General features: G+C 43.1%; 1 protein-coding gene across 1 annotated transcript in view; it reads left to right on the forward strand.

Moving 5' to 3' along the window:
• Positions 1 to 18897, forward strand: part of MYO1H (myosin IH) — a 606720-nt gene that overhangs the window by 304971 nt on the left and 282852 nt on the right. The window contains exon 17 of the mRNA XM_085633501.1: positions 18190 to 18236. Within this exon, the coding sequence (XP_085489627.1) occupies positions 18190 to 18236 (47 nt within the window). The remainder of the gene's footprint in view (positions 1 to 18189; positions 18237 to 18897) is intronic.

Below are 18897 nucleotides of genomic sequence, written 5' to 3' on the forward strand. Positions count from 1 at the left end.
GCAGGGGAGAGACGGGAGGATACCTCTGATTGAGATGTTGTTAGGTAAACCTCTAGGTGGGTGGGCCCGGCGAGGGGGGTGGGGTGAGGGTGGGAGGGGGGATGTTCAGTTGCAAGTTCATATGATTGTTATTGACAGTGTTCATGCTTATTGCTGGTTCGGTACACACTTCAAAGGCAACCCTAATTGGACTAACTGTTGCTGGACAGAGACTGTGAGGCTTCTTATTCGGAATTGTTTGTAAAATGGTACTGTTTTACTATGTGCCGTGAACCTTAAAACCGCAATAAAGAAATTTTAAAAAAAGAAGAAAAAAAAAAAACAATATGTGTGCCAAGGACTCCCTTTTTTAGTTGCAAAAAGAACACTCTGTTATGTCTGCGACTGCTTTCGAAGTTGGATATAGTTCCTTTAAGGGAAGTGGATGTAATCTTGCAGCTAAGATCCGGTTTAGTGCCTGTTTACACACAGCCTGCATGAGGTAGGGCTTGATTGTTTGTAGTATTTGTGGAAGCCGTGTTTGTAGTATTTGTGGAAGCCGTAGGGTTTCGTGATAGTCCTTGGCTACAAGGGATTTCATGTCTAAAGTGCCAGAACAAAGTAGCAGTTGCTTTTTTATTGATAATTTGATGATTGCGTGATCAATCATGCTATTGAAAGTTCGTGGCCAAGGAATGTTTGGTTTTTATGCAGGCTTTTTTGGAGTTGTCTGGTGCCACAGTTGCCAGATAGGAGTTTTTAGCTAAGGTGGCCAATTCTTCTAATTTGTTTGAGAGAGGTCAAATACAAGCAGGCAGACAAAATATTTTTGGGTACGCTGCGCATTATATTTTCTCCAGATCTTCAGTTAGCATTCCCGGGAATGCCTGTTGCGCATAGTTAAGTGATGGTAGTAGTTTGGCCTGCAGTGCTCTTCGAATTGCCGTGGTTATTGGGCTATCTAAGGTGGCGTATAACTTGCAAAGGGCATGTGTGACCATCTTTCCTTTCATCCGCATTTTATGTAGATGGAACGAGGGGCAGCCAGTCTCATTTAGCCAGGCACCTAGATAATTGTAACTTTGTACACAATCCAAACTCAAAGAACCAAGGCACCACTTAATGTCTTTTTTTTTGGGTGGCTACCGAAGATCACAATTTTATATTTGCTCACATTAGCTGCCAGCTCGTTCTTGATATTGTATTCACACAGGGCATTGGGAGCTTTTTGGAGGACTATTTTAGTGTGGTCCAAAATAACTAATTCGTCGGCGTACTGCATTAGGTGGATTTTTTTGTTTCCAATTTTTGGAGTGGCGAGGGAGGCCCCCTGCAGTGCCGGCGGTATACAGATTGAATAGTAACGGTGCCAATACACAGCCCTGCTTTAGCCCCCGATCATTGGCGATATTTTCCATGGCAGAGTCCTTTGAGAGTTTGATCCTTACCCAGGTTCTTGAGTACAGGGATCTGATGGCTCGCAGTAGTTTCGGGCAGATGTTCAATCCCACCAGTTTCCGTCAAAGGATGTTACTGACTACCCCGTCAAAGGCTGCACAGTAGTCAATAAAGCAGGTGAAAATGGGGGGGGGGGGGGGGTGGAGCGGCAGGCTACTGCTTGTTGGGCGTAATATGACAGGACTGTGATGTTGTCTACAGTTGAACCCGGTCCGGTAGAATGGCAAAAGACCTTCAGTTTGTACCCAATCTGATAGTTCCTGCAAGAGCGTACTTGCATAGGCCTTCCCCTAGATATCCAGCAGTGCAATCATCAGATCGTTCTTTGGGTCAATATTTCTGCCTTTTTTGAAAATTGGTTGCAGCAGTGAGCGCCTCCAAGAATCTGGAACATCCTCCAAAAGCCTGCATTCTGCATACAACATTGAAAGGTTTGAAGACCAGAATTTTATGTCCTCCTTAAAGAGGGAGCCAGGCAGGCCATTAAAACCTGGGGCCCCAATTTTCCGGATCATTTTAGGACAATACGTACTGCTGCCTCGCTTGGAACTATGGGTTCCCCAGGGGACCTAGGGAGCTCAGCTCTAGTATTTTCTAATTGGCTCGGGGGGGCAACTCCATTTGCATAGATGGTTTTCTGGTTGCTAGTGTAGAGTGACTTCACGTGCACTACCCAGGTCTCCGCTGGCACTGAGTTCCCTCTTTTGGAGGATACATGGTTTCAATTGTGTAGATATTGCCAAAATTGTTGTGACTTGTTTGGTGACAGGAGTTCAAAAATCTCTTTCCATTTATCCTTGGTGGCTTCCCGTTTTAGTTTCCAGACGAGATGCGGGTGTGTCTTTACTGCTGTGACAGCTGCTTTTTAGAGGCTTTGGTTTTTATTTTTTTGTATGCGCTTTGTTTTATTTTCAATTGCGCACACTTAGTTTGATCTGGGGAATTGGTCCTAGGGTGTAGCTTGTCATGCTTGTTTTGCTGTGAAGGGTGCTTCCTCGGAGCAGCGTGCCCAGTTCTAGTGCAAGACTTTCCCATTCGCCTATGATAGTCAGCTTCTTAGTCCCAGTCGACTAGCCAGTCCATGTAGATTTTCGTGAGTCGAATTTGTTGATGGTAGTCTGCACCCATTTTATTCTCCTCAGGAGTCTGTGTTGTTCCTTACCGTTTCACTGCTGGGGGGCCTGAGAGTGTAGTGGCTTCCTGTTGTAATCTGTAGGCGCAACAAAAGGGCTGCATGATCGCTTTCGCTCCGAGGGAGCACGTCATAGCTTAGCATGGCTTTGCCTAATCGCTGGCTCAATATTATGTAATCAATAGTTGTCTGATTGTTGTAAGTGGGTGTATGGACTATTCTCAGCTCAGACAATGTAGATAAAAAGTTTGATGATTTCAAATTGTGTGTTTGAAGGAAGATGTTGAATCTCCCAGGGCTCCCAGTGGCGCTGCCATCGGAATTCCATTCCCCTAGGAGGTGCATATTGAAATACCCAAGGATAATAGTTTCCAAGGATGCATATTGTGTTATCAGGATTTCAATCTGCTTGATCAGCCGGGTAAGCTTATCATGGATCCTTGACCGTGGGGACTATAGTATACATTAATTAATAGTAAGGGTAGTGGTCCGATATCCTTGAGCCCTTTCAAGATGCCGGCTAGAAGCATGTCGGAAGTGCTTTTTAATTCTGTAAAACACAACTTTAGGGAATGCTTGATATATATGGAGATGCCCCCAGAAGGTCTCCTGAATAGATTGTTTTTGATTGCTGGTTTGAAAAATTCCGCGTAGCCTATTAGAGGATTAGGTGTGATTGCCCATGTTTCTTCTGCGCAAATAAGGGGCGCCCCTGCAAGGAGCATGGGTGCTGTCAAGCTTTGCAAGATCCTATGCATGCCCCAACATTCTACATTAAGATGTTTAATGTTTGAGTGCTTCCTACAATACAGCTGTGATGGAGGGGGTCCAACTAAATGTTCACGCCAGACTTTCCCACCACATGCTGCGGTGGGACCCCAAATTCAATATTACTCTGATGCTGCCAAGATACAAACAGTATGGCGGAAGGTCTCTACACTTTCAAGCCTTCTCGTTTTGGAACTCCCCATCCTGTAATTCTTCTTCTTGATGCACATTTCCGAAAATTCCCAAAAGCCCTAATCAGCAATCTATTTTATCCTTGTTTAGGTTTACATTATTTATAACACATCTTTGTGCCATTTCCTTTGCCCCTTCAATGTTTACCTAGCATGTAACACTTCCTGTGGGTGCCCTAGAATGTACAAAATCATTAAGCATAGTGCATTTATTTCCTTCATCATCAGCATGGTTTGTAAGGGTTTTCCTCTGTGATATTGCAGTATCACAAAAGAAGATACCATTCCATTCATTAGTTTATTTTGCATCACATAAGAAGACATTTTTGTATGTTGATGAATGTTCTTTCCTTCAATCTGTTGAGGAGACGATGGAAAATGAACATTGACCTCCCTCTGTGAGAGGTATGTCCTTTTAGGGTTCTCTTAGTTTTAGGTCAAGTTTATGGTTAAATTTGCTTAGTTACATAAAACCCTTGCAAAATTTGAACAGACATTAAAATACGAAAAGTACACAAATTAATGTAAAAGATGTAACCTCGTGCATCAGGTTATTTTAACCATTGAAAACAGGTTTGAATAAATACATTAAAACCAAATTGTGAAACTACAGTGCCAGCAGCTCTTTAGAGTGAAGACTCGGCCGTTCCATTGTACGAAATATGCCCATAGGGTGCTTAGTGTGTGGCTCTGAGACCGGTAGCTGGTGCATGCACAGTGGCGTAGCTAGGCCTTTTGCCGCCGTGGCGGGCCAAGGGGGGGAGAGCTGGGGATTCCTGGGTTTGCCACGACAGCCATGGAGAAGAGCGGGGGGGGTGTGTGTATGTGTAGACTGCCACCCCCAAAACTTGTGCCGCCCCCCAACTCCGCCTTGCTACGCCACTGTGCATGCATAGACAGTGTGGCCATCGTAAAAGCCAATAAAGTTCACGGCGTCTTACATCTAGTTATTTGGCAATTGTGGGCAAGTTTAAAGGAATACATGTTATTTTAACCATTGCTGAAAGGTTTAAATAAAATACATTAAAACCATCTATGCGGTGAGGAGCAAGATGGTGCCTGTGTAATTCCCTGCCTTACCGCCATCCGTGCCACGAGTTCACTCGGCCATCTGCTATGCGGCCTGATCCAGATACGCTGCTCGTCTTGGATCTGTTAGTGCTGGTAAGTACCTGCAAGAACACCTGCCGGAGTTGCATTTTCCCATTGAGAACGCAGAGAACGCCAAGAATACAGACAACTTTGAAAGCAAGTATGGAGTGTAAGAGTTGTAAAGCACGGAGTTCTTTTCCAAAGCTGAGAGTCCAGTCGGCTTCACTTTCATCCTCTGGATGTTGGCGCAAGTTGGTTTACTTTTTTTATTGCGCTATTTGGCTGTTCTTTTTGGAGGCCAGACGTACCCCCCTGTGGACAGCTTTGACGGCTCTGACCGCGGCTACTCTCCAGGACGAGTGGAGTATTGTGTCCCGCGGAGTCAGGGGCGCAAAAGGTAAAATACCCCTTAACCCCAGTTCAGGTTCTTCTACTGGAGCGCCCCCACCCTCTGATGCTGAATTGATGCAGAAAAGTCGACAAGAGACTGAGGGCCTTAAAAAAGCTGCTAACAAACCTGATGGGGGGGGCCTAAGGATGGGGGAAGCTCTCAGCCCTCGTTTGCCAAGCTGTTCTCCGTAGCCGGTATGCAGGCCAGCTCAACAGACATCAATGGGGCGAAACCCACAAACGGTCCTAACGGCGGCAAAGACTATGGTGTAACAGATGCATCCATGGCTATCCAGGACCAACCTAATGTAGCACAGCCTGTTATACACTACTTACCTGGCAACACTGGATCAGAGCTTACATTGGTATCCCAAGGGCAAGAGTCTCTAGCAGTTGAAACTGAAGCTGCGGCGTCCCTTAGGGAGACAGATTTGACTACTTTTGTGGGAGCTAGCCTAACTCCAGTTTGGGGTGACCCCTGGGATCATGAAGTTTGGGGCCTTTCTGCTACTGATCTGAAAGGTGCTAGTACACAGTGGTCTCAGATCCCGGTCTCTCCCGACCCTGTGGGGCAGCATTTTGTTTCTGTTTCAGAAGGCTCCAACTCTCTGACAGAGGAAAGCTCTTCTTCATCTAGCAACAGAGATTTTTCTAAAGACAACTCTAGCAACTTCGCTAAAGGGAAAGATGCTATCCAAGGACCAAAAACCGCCGTGGCCAAACAAAGAGGGAAGCGGTCAGAAAAGAAAAACCAGCTTAAATGGGACTAGTTGAGGTTTCAACTCTTCTTTTCCCGCAGTGATGAACCTGGCAAGCTCACAGATGCAGGGAACCCTAGTGCCCCACAAGTTCATCCTGAGGAGCCCTCTTTGGCTGCTATCTTGGCTTCAATTAAGCAATTCCTAGATGAAGTTCGTGTGGATGACTGACATGCTAAAGGTGCTGCCAAAAAGCTGCAAGGGGGGCTCAGAAAGCTAAATAAAACGTGCTCAGATATTTGTGAAAGAGTGACCATGGTAGAAGATCGTACCAAAAGCCTTGAAACTGAAGTCACCTCACTAAAAAGCCAGTGTATCTCCCAAATTGACCGCATGACAGACGTCATGTGGAACCTGGAAGAGCATGAGAACAGGCAGTGCCGAAATAACCTCTGCCTACTTGGGATCCCTGAAGGGGTAGAGCGGGAAGACCCTCGGCGCTACATCATAAAACTCCTGCGGGGGGCCTTTCCCGAACATACTGAGTGGAAATGGGAACATGAGATCCAACGGGCCCACCGTTTTCCCTTTGCGCTAAAGAAACAACAAGCCAACACCAACAAAGCTGTAAAACCTCGAGCTTTCTTGGTGATTTTTGAGAACTTCTTACTCAGGCAGATGATCTTTGACCAAGCTCAGCAGAATTCTCAGAAGAGCTATGAGGGGTGTCGTTTTTCTCTTTCTCCTTGAGGTAGCAGGCTTTAGGCAACCTTTTTCGGGCTCTTTCTTAAACTGGCTTGATTTGTTAAATTTTGTGTATGCTTCTTTACTTTTGTGGCGGGGACGAGTGGTGGGGTGGTATTATAGGCAACCACCATTCAGGGCCTTCCTGATTGCTCACATTTGGGGGGGAGGGGGTCCGCCGGGGATAGGGGAGGGGGTAGGGATAGGTCGAGGGGAGGGTGTTGGGGGTGGGGGGACTGAGCTTACAAGAGCTGTATTTGTCTTTCTTATGCACCAATTGTCTAACACATATGTACGAGTCTCCATCAGAAGAATCCTCAGAATGCATAATGATCTGAAATAGGCCATTCAATCTACACTAATGGGCAGGTTTTTTTTTTTTGGTTGGTTCCCTTTTTTTTTCTTCCTTTGGGATTTTTTATCTTGAAATATTTTAACAAATGATATGCTGAATACAACACATCTAAAAATTGTCTCTTTGAACATTTGTGGGCTGAATGCCTGGTCTTACCTGAAACCAAGCCAGCCAGGCTGTACATTTTATTCGGCACCTCACCAATCCTTTGCACGCTTAGATTACTTGCTGATGATTTAGCCCTGGTAACTTCTGACCCGGAGAAAGTTATCCCTGCAATAGAGTTAGAGGCCAAGCTATTTGGGGCTGTATCGGTGTTCGCACTGAATAAAGGAAAAACCCAAATTGTAATAAATAAAAAGATCACTTGGACAGAGAAAAGAGTAGTCGATAAAGCCAAATATTTGGGTGTAGAGATTCTGGCTGATACTGATTTGATTGTTGGCCAAAACACGGACCCTCTCGTGTTATAGACTACGAAAGCCCTGAGACACCTCAATAATCTACACTTGTCTACTGTGGGCCAATGCAATGTGATCAAGATGATTTTTTTTCCTAAAATATTGTATTTCTTTCGAGCTATACCTTTGGAGTTTAATAATGCAATGCTTTTAAGATTCAAACGGTTGTTCTCTCAGTTTGTGTTTTCATTTTCCCAACCTAGGAGGGTATATACATTCTTGTCTCTTCCACTGGAAAACTTATACTTGTTCTGACACCTGCGGGTGCCTGTGGCATCAGCTTGAATTTGGATATTATAGGAGGGTAAAATTCAAGACCCTTTTGGGAACTTTTAAGGTTTTCTCTGCCGTATGAAAAAATCTAGGAATCGGCAGACGGAACTTCCACACTCCTACAAAGAATAATCCTAATTTACAGGATATTTTTGGAACATCATATTTTCAAAATTGGGCAGATTTAGGGGTAAACAAGTTAGGTTACCTCTGTTCGGCTGAAGGGGTCTTGTCTTTTGACAAACTTCAATCCCACTTCAGCTTGAGCAACAGGGACGCTTTTAAATATCTTGCAATTAGGACTTTTTCTTTTACGTAAGGCAGGGGGGCCTGCTGGCTTCACTAGTTGTGAACGAATTGAGAAACTATACGCATATACCCCCCCGCCCCCGAATTGGTGTAATTTATGAATTTTTTATTAGTCTATTGCCCGATGACCTGACTAAAGTTTCAAATAAGTGGCAGCAAAGATTGATCATAACTAATAATGTTTTTCGCCTTGCACTTAAATCTGCCCAAAACGATCTAGTATCTGCCAGTCTACAGGCACAGTTTTATAAAACAGGATCGAGAAGTGGGGGACGGGAATAGGTACACACTGCCCGCGTTCTGCTGAATTCAGTGCTGACTCAGTCCACATGTTTGCTACCTGCATGGAGCTCGGGCCACTCCTAATCAAGATACAAGTTTTTCTTGGACGGGTTTTATCCCGAAACATACTTGTAGACCCCACTGCCATTCTGTTAGGGATTCAAGATTTGTTTGACAGAAAGAATGGGGGGGGCCTTAATCTTTGTTGCTATGGCAGTCTACAGGTTATGCATAGCGTCAGCCTGGATAGATCCCAATCCTCCATTATTTTCGCACTGGCTGGCCCGGTTTTATTCAATATTTACCCTTGTCAACGCATATTTAAAAACCAAATAAATAAATAATAAAATAAAGAAAAACATCTTATGCGACTAAAGTGCAAGTGGCTCTATAAAGTGCAGGCTGGGCGGTTCCACGGAACAAATAATACTAAATTTGTACAGACATTAAATTACATAGAGTACACAAATGAATATAAAACATGTGACATCGTACAACAGGGTATTTTAGCTACTGTCTGCAGGATTAAATAAAGTACAATAAAACCATCTTGTGCAACTTAAGTGCAAGCAGCTCTGTAAAGTGCAAACTGGACAGTTCCACAGAGTGAATTATGCCCTCAAGGTGCTCAGTGTACGGATCTGAGGCCAGTAGCGGGTGTGTTACTCAGGGTGCAGCCATCGTAAAAGCCAGAAAAGTGCTTAGCGTCATGCATCTGATTATACAGCAGTGGTTAGCCAGTTTGAATAAGTACATAAACCCTATGCTTTGCGGCTGAAATGCAGCAACTCATTAAAGTGCAGGGTGCTAGAGTTATGACATGTGTTCCCCCCTCTCTTGGCATGAAGTGTGGCCACCCATGAACTCCAGTAAAACATGTAGTGTGCTGTTAAAGAATCTGTCAGACTCTTGTCAATAGTGAACTCTTGAATTAATATGGCCGTTTCCTTCACCGTGAGCATGGTTTGTGATGGTTTTCCTCTGTGATATTGCAGTCTCACAAAATAAGATACATTTTCCATATAAACGAAGGCTCCTTTCTTCATTCTGGTGAGAAGAATATGGAAAATGAACATTAACCTCCCTCTGTGAGAGGTATGTCCCTTTAAGGTTTTCTTAGGAGTCATAAGCACACACTTTATAAGCCTCATTTGAGTGACAGCGAGACAAAAGTGTGTTGTTCCTGGCTAAAAAGGAAAATTACAAAATGGATTATTCCCCTTAAAATGCCACTCTGGACTTTCAGACAGCTTCTACCTGGGACTCTAGACACTTAAAGCAAGAGTTTGGGAGGTGCCTAGGTCGCAATTAAAGCCAGTATGGAGGAACTTATGGCCTGGCCATTGCTAGCCAGTCTCCTCTAATACCAGTGCCAAAGCATCTTCCTCCAACTATAACCTATGCTTCTCTAAGGCCATCCAGATCATCCACTACCAAGATGTTGAGTCCAGTGATCTCAGCCTCATGATGCATGGACATGGTGTTGACCCCTTGGAAGTCGAGACCCCCATTGGTGACCTCCTTGTCATAGAAAGTATGATCATTGACGTCCACTTTGAGAGCATCGTTGATAACCTATTTGTCACCAATTACTACTATTCCATCAGGCATCAGTTATTCTCCCATGTGAGCACATCTCTTAGCCTCTCAAGGTATTGATGGAAGACTACAATGACATCTATTGCTTTGATTAATTTCATAAAAGATGTTTTGAGACATCTGTATTTCAGCCATTTATTTTCAAGCTTATAAAGATATTTGGGGGAAACAGTACTTTTGGCGCCATTGCACAGTATTATTCTCGCAACCATTACACCAGCAAGATGGTACTTCACCCGAAATCTGAATAAAAGTTCGCCAGAGACTTTGAGAGGAACCTTGCAAAGGTTTTTTATTTTTTTCATTTTAAATGAGGGATAGCACTGCATACATTGAACGTTAAAGAACTCCACAATATATTATTGACAGAACAAACACATTTAGAATCTAAGTCAAAATTACTTTTTCTGGATTTTGGATGCACAGTTTAAGCACAGTAACTGTCAGAACAGCATTCTGACTTTCCACGTAGACACTACTTCATATTCTTATCAAAGCATTTGAGATCCAGTGTTGTGGAAGAAAGTTACTTACCTGTGATTTTTTTATCATTGCTATCCTAGTTAGCCTGTATATAACCCCCCCACAAGCCCGGTGTAGTATAATATGGTAAGTGTGTACCACACTTCATCCACTGCCAGAAAGAAGATGGCTTCAGGAACGGGCCTTAAAGCCTTTACATTCAATTGGCTAAAAGATATATGAGGTCACAAATGGATTGGATGTGCTGCATCCTTTAATGGGGCTTGTGGGGTTTTTCCTTAAACAATGTTAAGAGTGCATTTAAGGATTTCCCTTCTCATCAGCGGGAATGTTCAAAGCATGTGACTCAATGAATTATACCAAGCCAAGATATCTTACGTTACAAGAAGTTAACCTTTTAGGTTCCTGCAGATGGTCTTGGAATTGTGGATGGCTGCCAGGAATTTTTCTTGGCTGGTCCTAAAATTGTTATATTTTAGAGATATTTACCTTTAGTCAATTGTATGTATAATATCATATTGTAATTTATTTGTTGTGTATATGTATATGGTTATTTAGCTGGTTCACCATCCTGTATAATACGCTTTAGGTTTGTACCCTTTAATAGAACTTGCACAATGAGAAAGCGTAATACCCATAAAACCTTACTTGCTCACAACCAAAATGCTATTACACCACAGCTTCCTAGCTTAACAGCGATAGACCGTATGTTACAAAAGACGATTGGCGTGGTGGCAAACGCCATTGAAAGTACGGAACGTCGCTTATCATTGCCCATGGGTTGTGTCCCTCCCCTCCCCCATCCTGATCTGTCACTACTTACTACCAATTCTCAGGATTCTACCCTATTACCTTCCTTTGTATTGCTTCCAATGACTCGTCAGGTTCCTGACACCGTAGTTGTGTCTTCTATGGATAATCATGTGTCCCCTAACCCTCCCCCTTTGCCATCCCACTCAAGGCTATCCCAGTCGCCGATCATATCAGCATCCCCTCCAGGTGGTTCCCAATTAATTACCAATTGTTCAAGGTCACTTAATTTGTCTGGGACCTCAGAGGATGCCCAAATCATGAGCTCGCCTCATGTAATTACCCTAGGTCAGTCTGCTAGGCTTAGATCTGAGTTATCTCATGGGGTAAATCCCTTTGACCAAAGATCTAGTGGGGGTAGGGGAACTGCAAAAAATAAAAAGTACCAAAAATCCAAGAAGCGCAAGATATCTCTTGAAAATTCTGATGTTAGTCATTTATCTGACAACCCTATTATAATACCAGAAACTGGTGGTGTTATTCCTGGAGACTCACCCTCACATAGGCTTGAAGCACTAGCAGGAAGACTCCCGGTACAACCCAACAACGAAACTATTAATACTAGTCCCATATTACTCCAGAGTGACGCTTCAAACCGGAAACATCCCCTAAGCCGTGCTCAAGAGGTTCCTCTAATTGACTGTATTGAAAAAACTATGAAGTCTCTTTTACTTCCGGTCAATGAGAGGCTTAAAGCTTTATCTACTAGGTTGGATAAGCTTGAGCAAGATATCCTTGACAACTTCTTCTCCTTAAAATCTCTTATTAAATTGCACGCAAAAAATAGTTCTATCTCACAGGAGCAGAAGTCACAAGATCCATTGCTAATGCATACTGTTGCTATCTTAGAAAATAATAATGTTACCCCGGGTAATGTGGGTAGTGACAACTCTTCTGCATTAAGCTCGAAAAAAGGAAATAAAACGAGCAAAAGTTTAGCAACAAAAACCAATAAGGTGTTCAGAGCCGACCAAGCTTCCCAACCTAAGGCCACCCTCAATATCCCTAACAATGGAGCTATTGCGGGAAGTGAGAGAGTCGGTCCTGCCACATCTTTACAAAATTCTGGTGATAAATCCACTCCTGAGAATGCAATTGCAGTGAGGGCAAAATTGTTAAATGGTGTAGGCAGGGGTGACAATGAACAGTCTAGTCCCCCTAATATTGACCTACCTTCAGCCAGCATGCCTTATGTAGTAGTATTGGTAGGAGTCCCTCAGCTGCCATCTGGTAAGATTGAAGCATACTCGGAATTGAAAAATAAAACTATTTATCACTTGAACAAAACCTGTCCTCTCCCTCGACAGCTAGATGGGAAGGTCCTGTTTGTTAGAAGGGTTGGCTGGTTAGGCAACAGACGCAAGGAGGTCCTTGGTGACTGTATTATAGTCAATTTTCGTGATGCTCAGGCCGTGAAGTTTATCTGTAACCACCAGAATGAGTCCTCTAGCAGCACAATCAGAGTAGTTGGTTTAGATTTCTTTTATCCCTGTCAAGCTTCCCAAATACCATGGCCAGTACAGGGCAATAGATTTCGGGTTAGGCATATGAATGAGCACCACCCTTGTGCTACTTCTACCTATGGCTATAAGGGGGAATTTTTTGACCACAACTTAGGGTTTTGACGTATCCATCAGTCCCCCTCGTATTTACAAATTAACCCTATTGATCCCTTCTCTTTGGTGTCCCATTTAGTGGATATAAGTAGCACTCTGGATCTGGAAACCTCTTCCCATTGTACTCCCACTCTCATTCAAACCAATGTAGTGGTTAACTCCCCTAGAGATCAATCCGATCCAACATTGAATTGCATTAGTCCTACCCTGGAACCACTTAAAATTATTAGTTGGAACTTGGCTGGCATAAATAGGAAGTTGGGCCTGCCAGAATGGAACTCTCTGGTAGAAGATCATAAGATCTGTATTTTCCAGGAGACCTGGAGTCTGAAGCCCCTCCACAGAGTCGGGTATGCTACCTTCTTTCTGCCCGCAATACCCTCAAGTACAGGGAAGGGCCGCCCATCCGGGGGTCTCCTTATATGGGTAAGCGTTACGCTTGGATGTAATATCTCGCAAAAAAATACTAATTGCCCGGATATAATGAGAATTTTACTGAGAGGTCCCAATAGGGGGAGAGCACTGGAAATAATCAATGTTTATGCCAGGGGTCCTAAAAATGGTTCCATTTCCCCTACAGTAACTCTCCTCGAAAATGAGCTCAGAGCCGGCAGTGATGGGGCTCAGGTGTTGGTCGCGGGAGATTTTAATTGCTCATTTGAGCCCCTTGCGACCGAAGATATTTTGGACCTGGTGGAAGATGATCTAAAAAGAGGCATACCACCATTAACCATTAAACCAATTAAAAAGTGGTCCCAAAGGGTGATACAACTAAACGCGTTGACTATGGAGTTCGGATTGAGAGCTGTAAATGGCCGCACTGTCTCAGACTCAATGGGTGCAGACACCTACAATAGGGTGAATTGCTCCTCACGGATCGATTATATCCTACTGGATTTCTCACTTTGGAACTCGGTTCAGGATATGACGGTCCTATCTACTATTGAGAGTGATCATAACCCGCTGTCTCTAACCCTTAATGATCTATGGCTCAGTAAGACAAATGGATTGAGTCATAAGCCTGCCCCTAAAGTTTTACTATCCAATTGTGGGCGGCGTCTAAAGTGGAACAAAATAGCTTTAGACGAAACCAAACTCAATCTTATAGACCAGACCTTGTTGACCTCTCAAACAGAGCTTGATGCTATTTCTCAAAGTCCCCTTGCAATAGGTAGGGTAACCCTAATCTTTGAAGAAGCAATCAAAACTATAGGGGAGATTTTCTTTAAACAAGTGCCCCGGGGCAAAGCCATAACAAATCCACAGCCGAAGGGCACCCACGATTGGTTTACCCCTGCATGTAGGCAGGCAAAAACAGCATTAATTAAAGCAATTAAGGGTAAAACACAATCCCTAATACAGTCCAATAGGACGAATTACAAACGGGTGATAGCTAGTGCCAAAAAGGATTGGGAGGATGAGTACTGGTATACCCTGAAGAACTAGGAATAGACCTGATAGTAACCATATCACATGCAGTATTACTGGACAAGCATGGTTTACCCATTTCTCCCAACTGTATACTTGCCCACAGGGGTCTAGCATTGGAGCACCATTTGACTACTCTGATTTGGAGGGTGATATGACCGAGCCCGATTATACAACTAAAGAAGTAGAGTCTGCTATTAAAACTATCTTGCCCCAAAAGCGGCAGGGCGTGACGGTATTCCTGGCGACTTGCTCCGCTATGATATTCCAACGTGGGGGAAGCTTATACATTCCCTGCTTGTTGCCATCCATAAAGGTGCGGCAGTCCCGGAATCATGGAAGGGCGCGGAGGTAGTCCCTATTTTTAAAAAGGGTATAAGGGACGAGCCTTCTAACTACCGCCCTATAAGCTTATTGGATACAACCCAGAAGGTAGTCGGGAAGGTCCTATTGGGGAGGATCCAACAATGGATTGAAGACAATGATATCCTCTCCAATTACCAAGCGGGGTTCAGAACAGGCACGGGAACAATTGAGCAAGTATTTAGATTAATGCTGATCTATTGGAAGGTCGTGGTTATAGGCAAAGGCAGTCTTTATCTCGCTTTTATTGACTTAAAGACTGCCTTTGACCTTGTGCCTAGGGAGATCCTATGGGAGGTCCTCTATAAAATGGGCCTCCCACGCTATATTCTTTCAATGTTGATGAGGCTCCACAATGGTAATTTTGCCCAAATTAGATGGGGTACACAGGGCGAGAAAACAAACAAAATCCCGGTGAATAGAGGGGTCCGTCAGGGATGTGTTCTTGCTCCCACCCTTTTTTCTCTATATGTCAACGGTGTGGTTGAGCATTTGTTAAAAGACCCTTCAGACGAACCATCCCTGGCGGGCGAGCGTGTTCCAACTCTCCTCTTTGCGGATGACACGCTGTTGTTATCCAAATCCCCAATGGGCCTTCAGAAGCTCCTTAACAACTTTCAGACCTTTTGCTTGGAGCGGGGATTGGTCATTAATACTGACAAAACCAAATATTTGGTGATGAACCCCCCAAAAAAACTCGCCCGACCCCCTGTCCTGAATTCAGTACCCTTAGGTAGGGAGAGGGTATTTGATTACTTAGGAATACGCATCTCGCAAACAATGCAATGGACCTCCCACTTATCCAAAATGCTTCTAAATCATAAGAGGGTCACAGGGGCCCTACTAAAGGAACAGCGTCTCTGCACAATAAGACCGATAGCCCCGAATGTAGACATCTATAAAGCAAGAGGAGTTAGTTCAGCTCTATATGGAGCTGAACTATGGGGTACCCAAAATATAGATGAACTTTCCAAATCGGAAAACAAATTTTGTAGGTCATTGATGTTGCTCCCTCAGGGTACGCCAACTTTACCGTTGATGTTTGATTTAGGCTGTCGTTCTATAGCTGATCTTGCAAAACTCCGGCCATTGCTCTTATGGGCCCGGTTGTGGCGAGTCCCAGAACTCGCCAAATACGCAAAAGGACTGTCCGAAATAATGGCATCATCAGGATGGCACAAAATAAAGTGGTTGAGAGATGTTAAAGCTTTACTTATTGCTCTTGGACTAAGTGAAGCATGGGACAATAGATCATCTCCACCAAAGGCAACTCTAAAGTCTCTATACTGGAATTGGGTTATGTCCCGAACATATGCTGATCAGTCCCTGGGAAAATTAACGGAGGACTTCCTGAAGTTCAAGGACTTACCCATTCGGGAACTGTATCTGGACATTATTGAAAAACCGTTCGATAGAGCACTCTATTTTAAGTTTAGAGTTGGGACTCTCCCACTAAGAGCATTTACAGCACGGTGGAAAATCCCGGCACAGACAACTGCCTTTTGCCCTTTTTGTACAACTTGCACCGAGACCCTAGCGCATTTCTTGTTCCAATGCCCGGAATATGTAAAACCCAGGAAAAAGTGGCTCAAAGCATTGTGTCGGCTTTTAGGCACTAGGTCACACATTGAGGCCCTGCGTATCCTAACGTCAGATTCACGCCCACTTTATGTCTGTGGTTTATCTAAATTTTTATCATGGGCCTGGTATTTACGTAGCAAAAGGCTTAAAATTAATGTTTAATTCCTTTTTATTGTTAAATTGCTAATTGCTTTTAACTTGTACAGAATGTATTTATTTCTTTGTTGAAAATTGATGAAATCTAGTGATTCTTGTAAATGTTTTTAAAAAATGGAAAATCTATTTATATTCAGCTTTTATGATATGTTTTTATCGAAATAAAGCCTTTTTGACTTGACTGAATTGTATTTATTGTTCAAGGCTGTGTTCAAGGTAGTAGGGACATCTTATCAACTCAGAATCAGGCTTATCTAATGGTAAGTAAAATTGAATTAAATCCATCTTCGGTAAATAGGGTTGGGGACAGCAGGAACTCTTGAAGAAACCTATAGTCCACCTTGCATGAAGAAAATTCAAACACAAAAGACCCAGCCTTTCTTGTTTTTGACTGAGAAACAAGTTAAACCCTTACAAGTGAGAACCGTTAAGGACACTGACTGACAATATGCTATTGAATAAGATCTTTTGGTCTCGTGTGCCACATGCAACATATATGCTGTCCTTGAGCTACACCCTCCAAAATCATTATTGGATAAGTTGAAAAAGGTGCTCTTGTTAACATGCTTAAGCTGGAACCTTGATTAACATTAGAATCAAATTGTTCCTGTAGTTGTTCACCTACTTTCCTCTAAGGAAGCATCTCTGTGGAGAGCATCTCAGCAGTAGATGTAAAACCATCTGTGAATGCCAGGATCCAAATAAATCCTCCTTCAAAAACTTGTAATTTTTCCCATTTTAAGGGTGGCTGGAATAGCATCTATCTTCAGGGAGGTATTGATGAATTCAGAATCCACTGTTTTAGTTTATCCTAAGGTTTGTAAACACCTATCTCTGGATGTGGTCAGGTGGTAGATTCTGGATGGGGGAGGGGCAAAGTGAAAAAGCTGCAAACTCAGCTTCCTGCAAGCTATTGACTGTTAGTCATGATGGATCTGTTGTAAATCAATAACTTTTTTGAATAAGGATTCACATTTATCACACACTTCAATGCTATTGGTGGCATAGAGTTTTCAGTGATACTCTTCTCTGTGTGCTTACATGATGATTGTGTTCATATTGTTACACTTTTCTCCAATACAATCACATATTCAGGAGAAATTTGATTCTCTGTTCAGCCATTCTGGAGCAAGCTCGGTGCAAGTGCCACATTTTAAGAAGTTTTACCCACAATATGCTAATGTATAGCACTATGCATTGTAGCTTTTTTTTGCCCTGGAAACGTTCATTCGTACTCAATGAGAGACCACTGTAAAGTTAAGACTGTCAACACAGCCATAGAGAGTCTTTTGGCTGATATGAAGATTCTTAAAGGGGCCATCCAGTGCAGTTTAAAAAAATGGTTCTCTTTAACTGGTCCTGCTTCACTGACAATTGCAAACCGTACCCATCCCAAAATGACTCTTATATCACTTCATTCACCACCCTCTCCTCACCCCCTTACTTGCATTCATCAAGCATCTGGATCAAAGCATCTCTGCTAAAGAGCCCACAGGCCCATTCGGTATTGCAGCCCCGGCCTGACAAGGCGCACCCAATGATGAAACATGACACCCCGCCAGGTTCGTGAGGGCACTTCAGTCTGACCACGTGGATCCTCCTGGATCTGTATGGCTGGATTATCGACTCCACTTGAATAGGATCAAATTGTCCCTTCCTTGAGAAACTACTACCCCCTATGCTTTTGCTTAGGTTTGAGACCTCTTCTGACATCATTCACCAGATGACCCCTTTAATATTCTTTATGTTTCAACACATTTCAATTATACACTTATAGTAGAGCTGAGCCATTTGGTCAGTTTAGATATATAACATTGCTTGTGGTACTATTAACATCTATCATTTCGAATTCTAATTAGAAATTAGAATATTACACCCCTGATCATTATGTGAGACATGTCTAGTTCTTATTTTAGGCTATAAGGCCATAGGATACTCATGTGCATGCACTAACAAACCCTCTGGCATCTAAATACTTGAACGTATCAGTGTCAACACTTACAATGTCAACCTTTTTGCAGGATTTCTGGAAAAAAATAATGATCTCTTGTACAGAAACCTGAAGGAGGTAAGACTGATAAACACTCTGCTTCCTTTGTATTGAGTAAGATTGCTTAGCAACAATCATTTCAATGGCTTCATATTTGGTAATTTTGTAATAATAAATGGCTCAAGGGACCACAAATCTATGGCACACCACATCCCATTGAGATACAATCTTTAATACTATTTAGCACGGAGAAGGCTTTTTCAGGCCCTCGTCAATGCTACCTGTTGTTTCAGGTGTTTCCTCGGTGTGTTATTTAGTATGAGGACATGGTATGCATGCCTATAGTAAACACGATGAGAAAGAGAGAGAGGTGGAAGTAACAGGAAATACCTGGAAACCTAAAGTTGAGTTGTTTGATGACATTAAATGGCCATAATACATGCAATCTGGCATGCAAGTTTATACAGCATGAAAAATAGGCAAGGATTTATAGAGTTCCTAGCTTACTACTATTAACGAGACAGGAATGCTTATGTGAATTCTAGCAAATGGGCGTGAAGGCAAGGATAGAAGTCTGACGGACAGCACACCTCCATCTCTGAATAAATGATTGAATTCACACTACCAAAATGTCATTATTGTTGTCTATGTCCCTTAAAGGGATACAGGGTAACTATAAAGTACATTTGTGGTTTGATGCAGCAGTCCCATAGACTGCTATGTTTCTCAACCGATACCC

Source organism: Triturus cristatus, chromosome 11, assembly GCF_964204655.1.
Source record: "Triturus cristatus chromosome 11, aTriCri1.1, whole genome shotgun sequence".
Taxonomy (NCBI): domain Eukaryota; kingdom Metazoa; phylum Chordata; class Amphibia; order Caudata; family Salamandridae; genus Triturus; species Triturus cristatus.